Here is a 14,820-nt window from a genome sequence, read left to right on the forward strand (position 1 = left end):
TTTTTTTACGAACCCTCTCTACTATGCCACTTTTGCTCGGTCCCGGTAGGTGGCATAGTAGCGAGATTTGACTGTATTTGCCATGTGGTCCTTACAATTCCTCACGCATCCTTACATCTACTGTGATCCTTACAAGTCCTTACATCAATAAAATATTATCACAGATTTATTTTTTCATGCCTTTTAAAATCTACAAATTTATTTTCTGAATCGACTTTGGCGCAAAATACAGATGATTCTTTGTGTCACTGCTATTATCACACGTCTGCCAAGTCTTGTTCATGATGAGAGCTTTTGCATTTCTAGTCTTGAATGACCAGATTTCTTTGTCTTCTTGACAATTAAAAAAATGCTGAAGTTTTCTTTACAGGAGAACTGGCTAAAGGAAGAAAAATATAAAGGTTGAAATGGTAAAAACTTAAAGAAAAACATTGTGCATGATGTGCTGCCTGCGGAATAGCCTGGAATCTTTTGTCAATGGGTGAAAGTGTTTTGAAGAAGCACATTCTTACTGAGAGAAAAATAAATGGGTTGTTATGCTTGACTCATTCCATCTTTGGTTTAGCATTAGGATGACACTCTTTTCATTCCTCTTCTGATCCTCCAAGTCTTGCATTCCGTGTAGCCACCTTAGTTTGGTCGACACATCTGTACTACACTAGTTGCCCCTATTCGCAAAAAATGCACTCTTCTCAAAAGGTCTTTAGAAACTTCTCTTTCATTAACCAGAACCTTCATCTTCCAGTACTGTGCAAAGCTCTCTTTCTCTCTCCCCTTTTGAGTGTGTGAGACAGTGACTTGAAATGAGTTTTGTATTATACTAAAGAATGGCTTTCAGGACTTGCAAGTATTATTTAGATTTCTAGATAACTTGAAGCCTTAACGGTGTGTTATCAGCGGACTAAAGAGGCTTTAAGTTATCTAAATATGGCAGATAGGCATCAAAATTAACTCCGATTATTTATTACTAGAATGGTAATGTATTTCAGAAGATAGAGAAGACCAAAGATTCATAAATAATACCTTTTTCTGATTGTACATGAGAAAAACTTAAGCATTAATGACTGTCACTTAGGTCCTTACAAATGCATGAAAGGTCTTGGCACCATCCTTGATCCCTGGGAACCCTGTATATCTCTTAAAAATCATTGGCAGAGTTGCTTTCAACAACAGATTCTTCGCTAGTGTCACCAATAAGGTCATCCTCGGGGAAATTGCTTGGTGAGCCACTTATTTCCAGAAGAAAATTGCAAAATCTCTCGAAATTCAAAATGACTCCAAAACGGAAGAAGACTTGACAATAGCTTTAACCAGATCCAGGAGAGCGTTTCTTGGGTCTTATAAGCAGAGCTAATAGGGTTAAAGAATGCAACTTTGAATGACTGGATTTCCTCCTTTTATCACCATTACTATCCACTTGGTATATTATTGAACTGAGATTACTTTTAGCTCAAAGTTACAAATGACATTCTGTTCATTCTTCATAGTGGTGATGGCTTTGATCTGTCTGCCACATTTGATATAATATTCTTCACTTTGAAGCCTCCTTACTCTATAGCATCTCTGATAGGACATTTGGGCGGTCCAGTGGTGATATGGTTAGCGCCTGTCACCAATACAGTGAGGGTTGGCTGCCCCGTGTTCAGCTCTTGTCTCGGGCATGCTGTTCTTTCTCTACATGTGGCATCTGTTTACAGGTCTGGCTGCCTAGCCATGATATAGCTTAAGTTGCTGGCTTGGCGTAAAACACCAAACCCCCTCCCCCCATGGTAGGACATTGGCATGGTTCGATTAATGACATACTTCGTGTTTGTTGGTTGTGTGTCATGTCCTGAACCACTTTATTGTGATGGAAAAGCTGTACTATTCCGGTTCGCTGACTGCATTTAACTGCTATCATCACTATAGGGGATTGTATAAGTGATGTAAAACATTGGATGTTATAAAAAAAACTCAAACTAAACTCCAGGAGCTCTCTTCTGGACAAAATTACATATCCAACCCTCCATCCTGAAGCCAGCAATGTTGGTATTGCATCATTTCCCCTCCCAAGAATCTTGCATTATCGCTGGTAACAATTTGCTGCAATCTGTAAGTCTGCTTATTACAAGTTCTGATATGTTCTCTCTCAACAAGCTGCCAGCACTTCTGTCTGCACATTTGTTCTGTTAAAACTGGATTATTGTATTTCCTTGCTTTCAGGCTATCCTGGATAACATTCACAAATTTCAGTAAGCACAGGACACTGGTGATTAAAGCAAGGGAAACAACCATGTCCCTCTTCTTTGTATGGTCTACCCACTCATGCTTGCATTCAGTAAAAGTATCTGCTTTGCTTAAGTTTCTTTGAAGGCCCTAATCTTGCCTATTTCTCTGAACTTCTCTTCCCCTATATTGGTTGGGACCAGAAAACTTTGTTCTTTGTCTGAGTAGCACATGCTATCTATTGTGACCAAACCAATTATGAGTGGTCACCAGCATTTTAAGTATTACGCAGTAATCCCTTTCCTTTTATATTTATATTTTTATATATCCAACAATGTCTTTTAAACATGCACTAAAAACACTTGTTCTGCCCCTTGAACATTACTACTAAATACAAATTATCAAGGACAGACATTGCTAGTGGATGCTGCCTCAAGGCATTGTAATCAAGCCTCTGTCCCAAGATCTTTTCATGGGATGAAGAAAAGTTTCAGTCCGTAATTGAAAATTGAATTTTTTTCCTCCAAACTGGGGAGAACAGAGGTGTTAATATTTGACTTGAAATTTAAACAAATCTAACTAAAAGTTAGCTAAGTGGCTTATATTCGTCATGTAACATTTTAATATCTGTTATCAAGGACAAATAAAACAACTGATCAGATAGTCCACTTTTGGAAACACAATTTTAATTTAGAGTGCTGGACTCATACATTCAACTGCACATTTTTTAGAAAAAATATTCTGCAACATTTACATTTTATTAATTTTTACTAATGTTAAAGAGAGAAGATGAACATTTAAAGAGCGTCATGTTTCTAATGGTTTCAACATAAAATGGATGAGAATCTTCTTGGTTATGACTTAGAATATCTTTTGCTGATTTGTTACTGTGTAGTAAAGGAATGGTTCTCTGAAATTGCCTATTTTCCATGTCTTCCAAGTAATAATTAGATCTCAGCATCATTTTAGGACTCCTCAGCATCATTAGAAACAGCATCTGCCTCTGGCTCTGCCTCTGCCTCTCCCTCTGCCTCTCCCTCTGCTTTTTTATTCTCTTCTGGCTCTTCAGTGAACTCTGGTTCAATTTCTGTTAAAAGAGAAGACAGAGGTCATCAAATTATGTGATTAACACTGAATTTAATTTTCTTTATCGCTGAAAAGAATATTGTTATTTAATTGATGAATCATACGGCATCCTTTAAACAGACCATGCCAGTCTTCATCCTGCTTCTCCCCCAAAAATTTCCTGCTCAGTCAGATCAGTAACACGAAAGCTCATTTTTACTATATGCTTCTTGTGTCTGAGTAAGATCATTAGACTTTTCTAGAATTTTCCTGTTGACATGTGTCTGTGTTGTCTGCTGGAGAAGGAGGGTTTAGCACACAGGACATTTTATAGCTGTAAATAAGTTTTGATTCTCTGTCAGCCCTGTCATCCTCACTCAGTTCTAAGAGTCTTTCATTGAAAGTCTTATCTCGTTTCCACAGCCTCTTTCTAAGGAACAGGAACAGTCTTGTCTCCCTTGTTAATATCTGTTCAAATCTCACCAGAACCAGGCAGAGGGACTTGGTAGCCTTTTGTCATTGGAAAATCCTAAGGAAGGCGTCTATTTCTGATCATGTACTGGCATGTGAGTTTTCACTCTTGCAGACTGGCTTTTAACTTAATCAACTCTACTGGCCATGATTTCGTGCTAGCATGAGGTATCTACTGTTCCTGGGAATGTGCATGTGTGAGAAAAATTAGTTCAACATGTATATATATATCTATAATGCATATTGCTAATATGAGCACTATCAGGAATTACCCATGCGGATTAATAAAGTTGGATAATAACCTTGATTAATACCAATCCATGTTGCAGCAGTTTCATCAAAGTTAATGTTTAGATCTTAAAAAGATCAGTTTTTTAGAACCCCTCCCCAGAAAACAAGCTAAAATGTGCCTCTGTTCAGGATGGAAAGCTTCTTAAGTATGGCATCATGGCTTAAAAGTATGCCTTTATTTTAATACTTTTGAAATAAGTGTTAAGTTTAAATCCGTTGAGAAATAGAAAAGATTGGAAATCTTACCATCTGCAGGTGTCTCCTCACTACCTGGCACCCACTGCAGACCAGCAGCATCAGCTATTGCCATTCTCTCTGCAGCTCTCTCCTCTTCCTCTTCTAACTCTGTCCTGATGCGAATGGCTGTGACGGGACCAGCTTTCCATTTGGTAAGAATGTTTGCCTGTGGTTCCTCTTCATCATCCTTCTCTTCTTTATCCTTTAAAAGATATGTCCAACTATTCTCTAGTGGTGAAATGACTATAATTATTACAAAGTTATCTTAGATACTGATCCTCAAATTCTAGATGAATAACTCCATTCAATTGTTAGACTCAAGGCCTTGAATGATTAAACAACACTGAATCTATGAACTTGTGAGGACTTAGTCTTAGGACTTAGCATTGACAGGATTGATGTTGACAATGAAGGCTTGCCCTTGCTTGAGTTTATCAAATGTGATTAATGTTGAGTGTTCAAGTGTTTATAGGGAGAGAACAGGTTATTTTTGAGCATTTAAATGCTGTTTCAGTCGTTTCACATTTAGTAAATTCTGTTCCATGGAATAAACCACATAAAATGACAGGTGGTCGACAACTTGACAAGGGTCACTATATAACTATCTTCTTGTGTTACTGTTAAGCATCAATGCTTACAATGTAGACATAACCTAAACATTTTCAAGATTTTCAGTCTGTAGGTCTGTCAAAGAACTGGAAACATGAATATTAAATTAAATGGAATGCTGTGTAATAGAAGAAAGAATGTCCAAAGTTTTTTAATAAGTATACAGACTTCCTTGAAAAAAGAAACAGAAAAAATAAAAAATATAATTATATGCATTAAAACATCTAGATAAAAAAATATAAAAGACTGTGCCAATTGTACATAAATTTGCCATGATTATTTCTCTGAACTGCTTTTCCCTTACGTCCCAGCTAGACAACTCCGACCTCATCTGATGATTGTCTCCTTACTCTTCCTATCACCAAAACATCAACATATGGCCACAGGATTTTTAGTTATTGTGTAGCAAAGCACTGGAACTCTCTTCCTTTCTATATCCGCCATCTACCCACTATTGAATCCTTTAAACATGCACTGAAAACACACCTTTTCCGTAAACATTACTCCTAACAACCTTTCCCATAAAGCTGGTCCTTTTTCAAACCCTTCCTTTTGCAATATCAGGTAACTCTCATCAGGTAAGCTCATCAATATCAGGTAAGCTTTTGTTCTTGTTATTTGGGTCCTCTTTGTGTTTTCTGAATTTGATTTTATTCTTTGTTTAGTACGGTTGTTTATTCTTTTATAGTTCACATGCTATTTGCTTTCTTGTCCCTTGTATGCTGTCCATGTTTCGTTCTTGTTCTTAAGCACTAAGAGCATGCTTCTTAGGAATGTGAGAATGTGCTTTACAAATTTTGCATTTGTTATTATCATTCTTAAAAGACTGCTGAATTTGAATCAGCTGTAAAACAATTACTCTTCTAATATGCTTTGCAACTAGCAACACTTACTGAGGCGTTCAAGTAATTTTAAAAGATGCTCTATTCACTTCTTGTAAATTACTTCAGGCTTAAAGCCTGCCATCTATTGTTCAATTGTGAAACCTTAATTTCTTCTTTTGATTGTATCGATGTAGCTAGGTGATTTTTAAACAGTTTTAGTTTCAGCATAAAGCCACTGCAGTTCAGGTGATTATGCACTGCAAAGTGATAACTAATACAGTGTTCACAGGAAGTTTTGAAAGTCTGGAAAAGTAACCGGCAAATGGGAAACATTTTTCTAATCTGGAAAAATATTGAAAGTTTGTTTATGTTGTCATACCTGCAAAGCGTACTGCTTAACTGACAGCAATAACTGATATGCAATAACTGTTGAGTACTTATAATTCCAAGTTCTTAAAATATCATCATTCATCATTAATTTTAAGTTGCCAGTGGATACGAGGTTACAGTACATCTAGGAAATGTAAAATAACGTTTGAAAAAACTCAAGTTAGTTTCATTCAGATTTGCAGAAAGCGCCTAATAACACTGCAGTTTCCTTACAATAAAACAATACACATGTAGCTTAAAATTTAAATATAGAGTATATATGTACTTCATGAACTTCTGGAGAGGCTAAAGAAGTGAGTGATACCCAGTGGACTAGAAGCCTATTACACATCACCTGCTTTATGTGGCTAAGAATTTTCGTAGAAATTCAGGTAATATAGTTTTATAAAATATTGCATCTAAAAATAGGTTTAATTTTACTGCTAATATATAATTAGTTTTGAGTTTCTTTTCTCTGACATACCCTTTTAGCATTAATATTATAAACATTTTTCCAAAGCAAATTAGTACTTCTTGTGTTTTTGTCCTAACAACCACTTAAAGTTTGCTAAGTGATATAAAATTGCTTTTAAGATTGAAATATTCTTTAATCAGTATTTTTATCAACCATTAATAAGATTTCAAGCTTCTTAAATCAATGTTTGTGGGACAAGGTCAGTTACACAAGGAGCCATTTTGGTGATTAGCTTCCCCTTTGATTTTTATGCTTATGTATACAATTCTTAAATATGATGAACTATATGAATTATGTTCATTAAATTAAATAACCTGCTCAATGTAAATGTTGTTGTGTTTGAAAGTATACACTAATGGAGATATACGGACAACATTTCTGTTACTAGTTGTAAACAAAACTAGTGTGATTTTACACTTAATTGGATAATAAGCCTAGCACAGACATTAACAGTAAATATACCGCATAATTAACATTAATTTATTTTTATATGAATCACATACATATTATTCTTCTTTTTGAACACCAGCTGCAAAATTTCTTCATCTAAGCTTTTTGAATCTCATGAAGCTGGCCAACTACAAGAAGTCAAAGGTGATGAAATCCCCCTTTCAAAGTTCATAAAGGCACAGCATAAGAAATAAATGCTGCTAAATTATCTGGAAGCAGAAACTCTTGAACATATTATCATAGATCCACTCTGAAAATAGTTTACACATAAAGATATTTAAGTAGATGATGCAGCCTGTTATTGGACATATATTTTTGATTTTTTTCCCATTGTGAAAATTTTGTCTTTATATATAGTTTATACCCATTAAAACTTAACCCACTGCAATACAGAGCCTTATGTAGTCAAAAGAGAAGGATCAAAGGTTGCATAGCATTAACAGCTAAAATCCAAAGGTTCATGAAGTCAAAGTCTTTCACAATGGGTACAACAAAACTCATTGTGCATTCTATGACCATGATAATGTAGTGATCTGTAAACAGTGGCCTAGAAGTCTTTTAAATGCATATAAGGTAAAAGACAGAGCAGTAATGATAAGAAGCAAAGATTTTTTTCAGACTGTTTTTCTTAATGAATTCTCTCCTATTGGCTATCTTTTCACTGTGTTCTTCCTCTAACCCCTGATCTCCCTCCCCTTTGTCAATCAGGGGTGAGGCTACTTATAGAGAATCTGTTAAAAGGTCAACTTTGAAACACATTGACTGAAAGAAGGACAATAAAAGCTTAACTGCAGTTCTTTTATTTGTCAGTTTGTTCTTTGTTATTCCTCAAATTCATATGCCTTGATTATATAAGTTTCTGTACATGGTATACATGACAATATGAATCGCTTCTTAACAAATACAATTTTAAGATCACAAAAAATTGGCACAGGCATCATCATAAAAAAATGAAAGCCTTTGCCAGTACTTTGTCATTTTTAACTCAATCATTGGAAAACATGATATTTTATACCAAATTACCTGCTCAATGGGCACATATTCACCATGCTGCTCACACCCGATATCAAATACATATCTGCCTTTGCCCTGCATCTGAAAAAGAACCCAGAGCAATATTGCTAAATGCTTCTACTTAATGTAAAAGCTTGCTTCAGTAGCTGCATCATAATTTGTTTTATTCACTAGGCATAAGAACAGACGACTAGAGATGGGTTGGATACGCTCACACACATACACACATATATATATAAAGTCCCAACTCATTATCTTGCCATATCATCCATCCATCACAGAGGTGAGGATGGTGATGTAAAGATCATTAGGATTAATAATTAGGATAACTTTGGAGTAAATCCATTCTGTGATATAGTGTGGTTATCAGTGAGGTTTATAGGACTACCAACACACATATATATATACACACAAAAGACATTTACTTTTTATGTCAAAATAAGATATGATTATAATTCCTCAATCAAGGGAGAATAGGAGTCATGAAGAGAAAAAAACTCGAAATAATATAAAAATTTGTGCAAGGATTACGTGGTTTTGGTTGAAGGTTCCAACATATTTGTGGTTGGCATGAATGAGTTCCCCATGCCCTTGCCATTTGCCTTCATTCCACATCCCAATATATTTGGACCCAGTTGCTGCATAGGTGTAGGTACCACGCCCATGCCGTTCATGGTTCTGCCACTCTCCTTCGTAGGTATCACCATTCACATAGTAGTACTTGCCAAATCCACAACGCTGGTCTTCTACCCAAGAGCCTGAACAGCACAGCAGTTTGACAAAAATAGTTACATTTTCATTTAGGAAGAATAAAATTAATCCTGTTTTAAGCTATATAAAAAGTATTATTCATATGCTAAAAATACATAAAAAATACTTGCAAGTCAAATTCTCACATTGCATGATTTAATCAGAGATACTAGTAACATAAATCTCATTGTAGACTTAGTCTCCGCATCATATCGAACACTTTTTATAAACTAGTAGGCTACAAATTTTGCATGTTGCAAAGAATGTTTTTCCTCCCCTCTCAAACTTGCAAACTTGGTCATTGAATGCATCAAATTTGAGACATTGTACACTGAATGCATCATCTCCACTGAAGGCAGAACCTGCATTTTATTCTGCTGTTTGAATTCTTTCCCATGTAATAGGCAACAACACATCTCTTTATTGTACACTATTTCTGTGCTTTACACAACCAACAGTTTCTGCACAAGTCAGAGATGTTTTACTCAGCTTTCTTATGTTTACCGATTAAGTTTTATAAACTTTTGAAGCATATGTAATGTGACCAGACGTTCCGCATTAGGTGGGACAGTCCCGCTTTTGACCTGGTGTCCCACCTCTTCATCGGGTGGGACGCCCAATGTCCCGCTTTCTGGCTTTCTGGCAAGTCCATCATGATCAAATGTACTGGTTGTCTTTAAAAATCTGAATATCGTACGCTGATTTGCATCCGGCAAAGTCAGAGGAAAGCCCCCCCACAGCGCCCCTCCCCCCCACTTTTTTCGGCGTTCTTTGTCGGTGACGACACCATCATCAGCACGTGTCCCGCTTTTGCCCCCGAAACGTCTGGTCACCTTACTCACTGGCTTTGAGACAACCAGCAAAATTCCAGCACTTTTGAATGCATTTTACCCACATTTGTAAAGCATAATACAAGGTACTTGAAGAGGTTGTACTTTATAGTAAATCTGATGTTATGGTTGCGCCAAGGCCTGTCCAAACTAACCATTTGATGAATTGGATGAGACCAATTTGAATGTTCACATTGCATGCCATAGACCATATGACATCGATGTCCCTAAGTTCCAGTTAAATTGTTAAATGAAGGTTGGTGCTATTTAAATTCCACATTATTTTCTCATAAAAAATATCGGTTTGTATATTTCATTTGTTTATAGTTTAATATTGGTAATTTAATGTTTTGTAGCCATTTTTTAAAACTGTAAGACTGCTCAGAGAACAAAGAAAAAGATTCAAAAATAGCATTTCTTTTTCTTAAAGATGTACCTTCTTTGTAAATGTTTTTCATACTTAATAATAGCTGTCTGTGTTTGAAAACAAAGAACTTTTGATTGAAACACACTGTACTGTGGTAGCTCTTGTATGATGAAATATTGAAGTGAATGAATTAATATAGTTCTGCATATTAAACTGCACCTAACTAATAAAATGTTTTGGTGTTACCACAGAGCTGATTATTAAGTTGCTGGGTAATACACTACTCCCAAGGCTATTATATAGTCAACTGCATATTTTGTGCTTTCTTTTCTTACCCTCATATTTTGATCCATCAGGATAGATGAAGGTACCCTGACCATGTTTTTTATTTTTGGAATATTCCCCAATGTAGCGAGCTCCATTCTTGAACCTAAAAAATATGATAGTAATCTTTAGATTAGGGTTTTGGAAATTGATCTAAGCATGAATACAGGTATGTTGAAGAGTGAGGAACTTACTGAAAAAAATTCTCGATAATACTAAAATTAAAGATAAAGAAAATTCCCTATTCAATATTGCTCATTAATAATATAACTAACTAGACTATTGTTGCAAATTATTTTTACTTTACTAGATGTCAGTCTGAATGCCACCTGGAAACCCACCCCCCAGGTAATCTGCTGGTCCCAAGTCGAATGAAGGAGGAGGGTTGGGAGTGGGGCTCGCAACCCCACCCTGTTAAAAAAAAAAAATCTGCTACTGAAACTGTAACACGAACACAACAAGAGCCTGGACGTGTAGATCCCTCTTCGGAAGGGCCTATGTCACATGTTGGTAAAAGCCTTCAGGAAGTCAGTTTGCTTACTCATATTCTTGCAGCCAAGGCAAAAATCAGGATAGGGACTTGGAACAGGGAAACCAGCTTAGGTAGCCCAGGAAATGAAGATTTATGACATCTAGCTCCTTGACCTGTGAGAGACCAGGTGGAATGGCAGCAGTTGGACCAGACTTTCATAATGGGAGACTATCATCTACTCTGGACATGAAGACTCCTCTTCAGAGGGACTTATCACGCGTGCTGGCGAAAGCCTTGGGAAGCCAGCTCGCCGACCTATCTTTTCATGGCCAAGGCAAAAACTAGGATAGGGACCTGGAACATCAGAACCCTATACGAGAGAGGTAAATCAGCTCAGGTAGAACAGGAAATGAAGACATAACATCAAGCTCCTCGACGTGTGTGAGACAAGGTGGAATGGCAACGGTCAGACCAGACTTTCGTCAGGGGAGACTATCATCTACTCAGTACATGAAGACCATGATCCCACACAAGGAGAAGTACTGATGACACCAGAGGCTGCAAGAGCACTAATAGCATGGGAACCAGTTTCCACACAACTCTTGTCAGCAAGGTTCAATCCCAAAGGAAAAAAGATCACCATCATCCAGTGCTATGCTCCTACCAATGCAGCTAAAGAAGAGGAAAAAGAAGACTTTTACAACTCCCTACAAGCACTGGTTTATTGTACTCCAAAATGTGACAAAGATCATAATGGGCAACATGAATGGAAAAAGGAAAGGAAAGAGCTGAAGCAGAAAACCAACCAATGTCAGATCAACAGGAAAAAGAAGAGCTCAGAGCAAATTACTGGGAGATAAACAGAGAAGTGAAAAAGAGTGCAAGGGACGACAAGAGACAGTTCGTACACAGGATGGCAGAAGAGGCAGAACAAGCAGCTGGGCAAAATAACACAAAGCGACAATACAAAATTATAAGAATTCTGTCAGAAAGAAAAAACACTAATGCATGCAGACCAATAAAGAATAAGAATGTCAGCGTCATCATGCTGGTTGGAACTGGGGGTGTAAAGGAATAATAGTAAGATGTCAGTGATTATAAGGTAAATCAAAATACAAAATTAAATAAATAAACAAAAATCTATATCAATATCAGAATACAAAGCAGAGAAGACTACAAGGAAAAGGAGAGGAAGCAGAGAAGTGAGAGATGAAAGATATTAATAAAAGAAACAAGGCCATTTAAAATAATGTCGACTTAGATGAGTTTAAAGTTACTGAAAGCATTGACAGCCTGTGAGAACCAAAAGAAAACATATTTACTTGCAGAAAACTCTGCAAGCAATGTGATCTTACCTATAGACACCATTACCATGTCTTTTGCCATTTTCATAGTGTCCCTCATAAGTGTCACCGTTTGGCAAAGTAGCTTTGCCTTGACCGTGTCGCTCATCACGTTCATTTCTTTCTCCTTCATATTCCTGGGTATATTTTAGTCACATGTTAAAATTCATTTTAAATTGGAGATAATGGCAAATAAAAAATACTTGAAAAGAATTATGTGAGTGCCAAACATTTAACACATGCCTCAAACATGTAGTTTAAATAAATGAGATATTACACTAATGGAGAAAATAATTATAAATAAATTCTAATAATATATACAAATGTGACTGACACATGATCGAGTGTGTGAGTGTATATATATAAATGTAAAATAATGCAGTATGTAAACTGATGTTTAACTAAATAAAAATGTAATAGTTCACTCATAAATTACCTAGCTACCCAAGCATAACAAATATTTTTTTAGTATCTTTCTGCTCCTCTCTCTCGCACTCACAAAGCTTTTATCTTTGCTTTTCTCCTCCTTATGAATCTACTTCTGATCTATTATAACTGTATGATTATAATGTTTCAGCTTAATATTATGTCAAATCTTCGCGTGTTCGTCCCTTTCAGAACTGCATGAGCAGAACATGAAATTCACGTATAGGTTGTGAATCCAATTTTCATGTGGTAGATCAACGCTATCAGTATATATAGTAATTATAATATAATTACCCCAAGGTATGGTCCCTGCTCCTCTTCTCCTTCTTCTGAACCTACGTCTGACATATTTGGAAGCCTGATTTTAAATAAACGACCGACAAACAAGTCACACTATCTACATTCACGTCACTGCCGTACACTAGCAACAGCATAAAGGTACTCAGCCAAGCAAATGTCGTTGCTGAGCAACAGTGCACTCAGCACCACCTATATCCTCAAGGGAAGTAAGAAGCAAACCCTTTAAGAGTTGCTGTTCTTGGAATTGTTCGGTTTTGCCAATTCCAGTGAGTGTGACGTCTTCCAGTATTTGCTTTTGTCAAACCAGCAGCACTGTACTCAAACAAAAATTTCAGATAAGAACTGTCGCAGGGCTCTTAACCGGTCACCTCCCAACTTGAACTACATATGACACGTATGCTGATGATACACAGTTGCTAGCTTCTGGCTTCCCTGTACAGCTGCAGCAGGTCGGCACAACATAGCACACAGTAGTAAGGTGACCAGAATTTTTTGGGCCAATCAGGGGACATGGGGGAACGGGGGCTAGAGTAGCGTAGACTACATACGTCTCGAGAAAAATTCATGCCTGGTTGTGAAAATGCAGTTTCATTTTATGATTGCGACGTGCGTGCGTACACGAACAAGATAAACTTGTACGCAAGATCGTGCAAGGACTAGAAATGCGGACAATTTTGTAAATTATAAATACATTTATACTCTCAAGAAGCAAAATTTTTGTATGAACATGAAACTTATTGGATCATTACATCTTACATCAACATCAGTATACAGTCTTAAAGTTCATCTTTCTTGAGCCTCGCAGGATCAATTTCAACCCTTCCTGTCACCAAAAACTCATGTCTGGTTTTGTGTTGTCCTGATTAGTTTACTTCAACTCTCTATTCGTCAATCTCCCTAGCCGACTATATGAATAAATTTCAAGGGCTCAGAATCATGCCGCTCATAAATGCCTTCCATAGGCAAAAAGTAGACCATGATACACCTTCCTTTGCAAACTTCACTGGTTGCCAGTCCTAGCTCGATGGCCACACTATGTTACCGTTGTCTTCAAGAGGTTGAGCCAACATAACTGAGCTACTGACGTCTTACCATTCGAGTCAGTCTCTTCAGAAGAGTCAGTCTCTTCAGTCTGCATGTGAGCCATCAAATATGGCATCAGAACTCCTCTGCAAGAAATGTCTCCTATAATCAAGAGTATTGTTTTGGTCGCTCATTAATTCTTCACCCCCTGCTTTTTTATCATGGTTTGTCATTTGTGGATGCTTATGTTTCTTGCACAGATTGTCAGTTCGTTTGTAGTCTTTCGCGTGCAAAGCACTGAGCTCGCATTCACATATATAAATGTGCTTTACAATCATCATCATCATCATGATTTCCACTTACGGAGAACAACATAAGCAGCACAGATGGGGCTTATGAGAATGCAGAGAGGTAGACCAAAATACAAGAGCTACAACAATACTCATGCTTGATGAGTACAAATGCACAAATAATGTTTTTTAGTTATTCCTGCGAAGATGGAAATAATGGATTGATGCGATGTTAATTAAAGGGATGTGGTATTGCAGATAGCAATGTTGCTGTCTTGGAAAAGGAGCTATAGCAGACACAGACAAGTGTTTCTTCGTTGTTTTGTCATCATTCATCTTGAGCTATCCATGTTTTGACTGATATTCTGTTTGTTTTATGGTCGGAGAGAGAAGGGAAAACAAAATTGTCCGTACTCCGTAAATGTGTGCCTGCCCCACACATATGATGTTTAATGCCAAAGTAAAGTGGAGTCAACAGTAAGCATCGGCTATTTTCACTACAAAATGCGTCTCTTTTTAGAGACCATGTTATGTGTCCATCTTTCAATGTTTGCCTAGTGGCAGCACAAGCGATTGAAAGCTGGATCAGTACTTAAAGTACTTTGGTCATACTCGACTAGGAAAGCACGCTAACAAGCCTCTATGCATGCACATAAGTAAACACAAACACAGGAAAGCGCATACG

The 14,820-nt window shown here is 36.9% G+C and overlaps 1 protein-coding gene across 1 annotated transcript; it reads right to left on the bottom strand.

Annotated features, from left to right (window-relative positions):
* Positions 1-2,869: 2,869 nt before the first annotated feature.
* LOC112568959 (radial spoke head 1 homolog) lies at positions 2,870-12,993 on the bottom strand. Its single transcript, XM_025246547.1, has 7 exons — positions 12,817-12,993; positions 12,109-12,233; positions 10,293-10,387; positions 8,542-8,768; positions 8,020-8,091; positions 4,279-4,471; positions 2,870-3,292 (listed from the first exon to the last, which is right to left on the bottom strand). Exons 1-7 carry the CDS (start codon positions 12,868-12,870, stop codon positions 3,171-3,173), a joined length of 888 nt encoding a protein of 295 aa, XP_025102332.1. The 5' UTR covers positions 12,871-12,993; the 3' UTR covers positions 2,870-3,170.
* Positions 12,994-14,820: the final 1,827 nt, after the last annotated feature.

This window comes from Pomacea canaliculata, linkage group LG7 (assembly GCF_003073045.1).
Source record: "Pomacea canaliculata isolate SZHN2017 linkage group LG7, ASM307304v1, whole genome shotgun sequence".
Classification (NCBI taxonomy): domain Eukaryota; kingdom Metazoa; phylum Mollusca; class Gastropoda; order Architaenioglossa; family Ampullariidae; genus Pomacea; species Pomacea canaliculata.

Excerpts from the sequence above, each read along its gene's own strand:
- LOC112568959 (XM_025246547.1), bottom strand. The coding sequence starts at position 12,870 with ATGTCAGACGTAGGTTCAGAAGAAGGAGAAGAGGAGCAGGGACCATAC. Across the intron at positions 8,092-8,541 it reads GAACCTTCAACCAAAACCAC|ATGCAGGGCAAAGGCAGATA; the intron begins GTAATCCTTGCA and ends GTTCTTTTTCAG. Across the intron at positions 4,472-8,019 it reads AATATGTGCCCATTGAGCAG|GATAAAGAAGAGAAGGATGA; the intron begins GTAATTTGGTAT and ends TATCTTTTAAAG.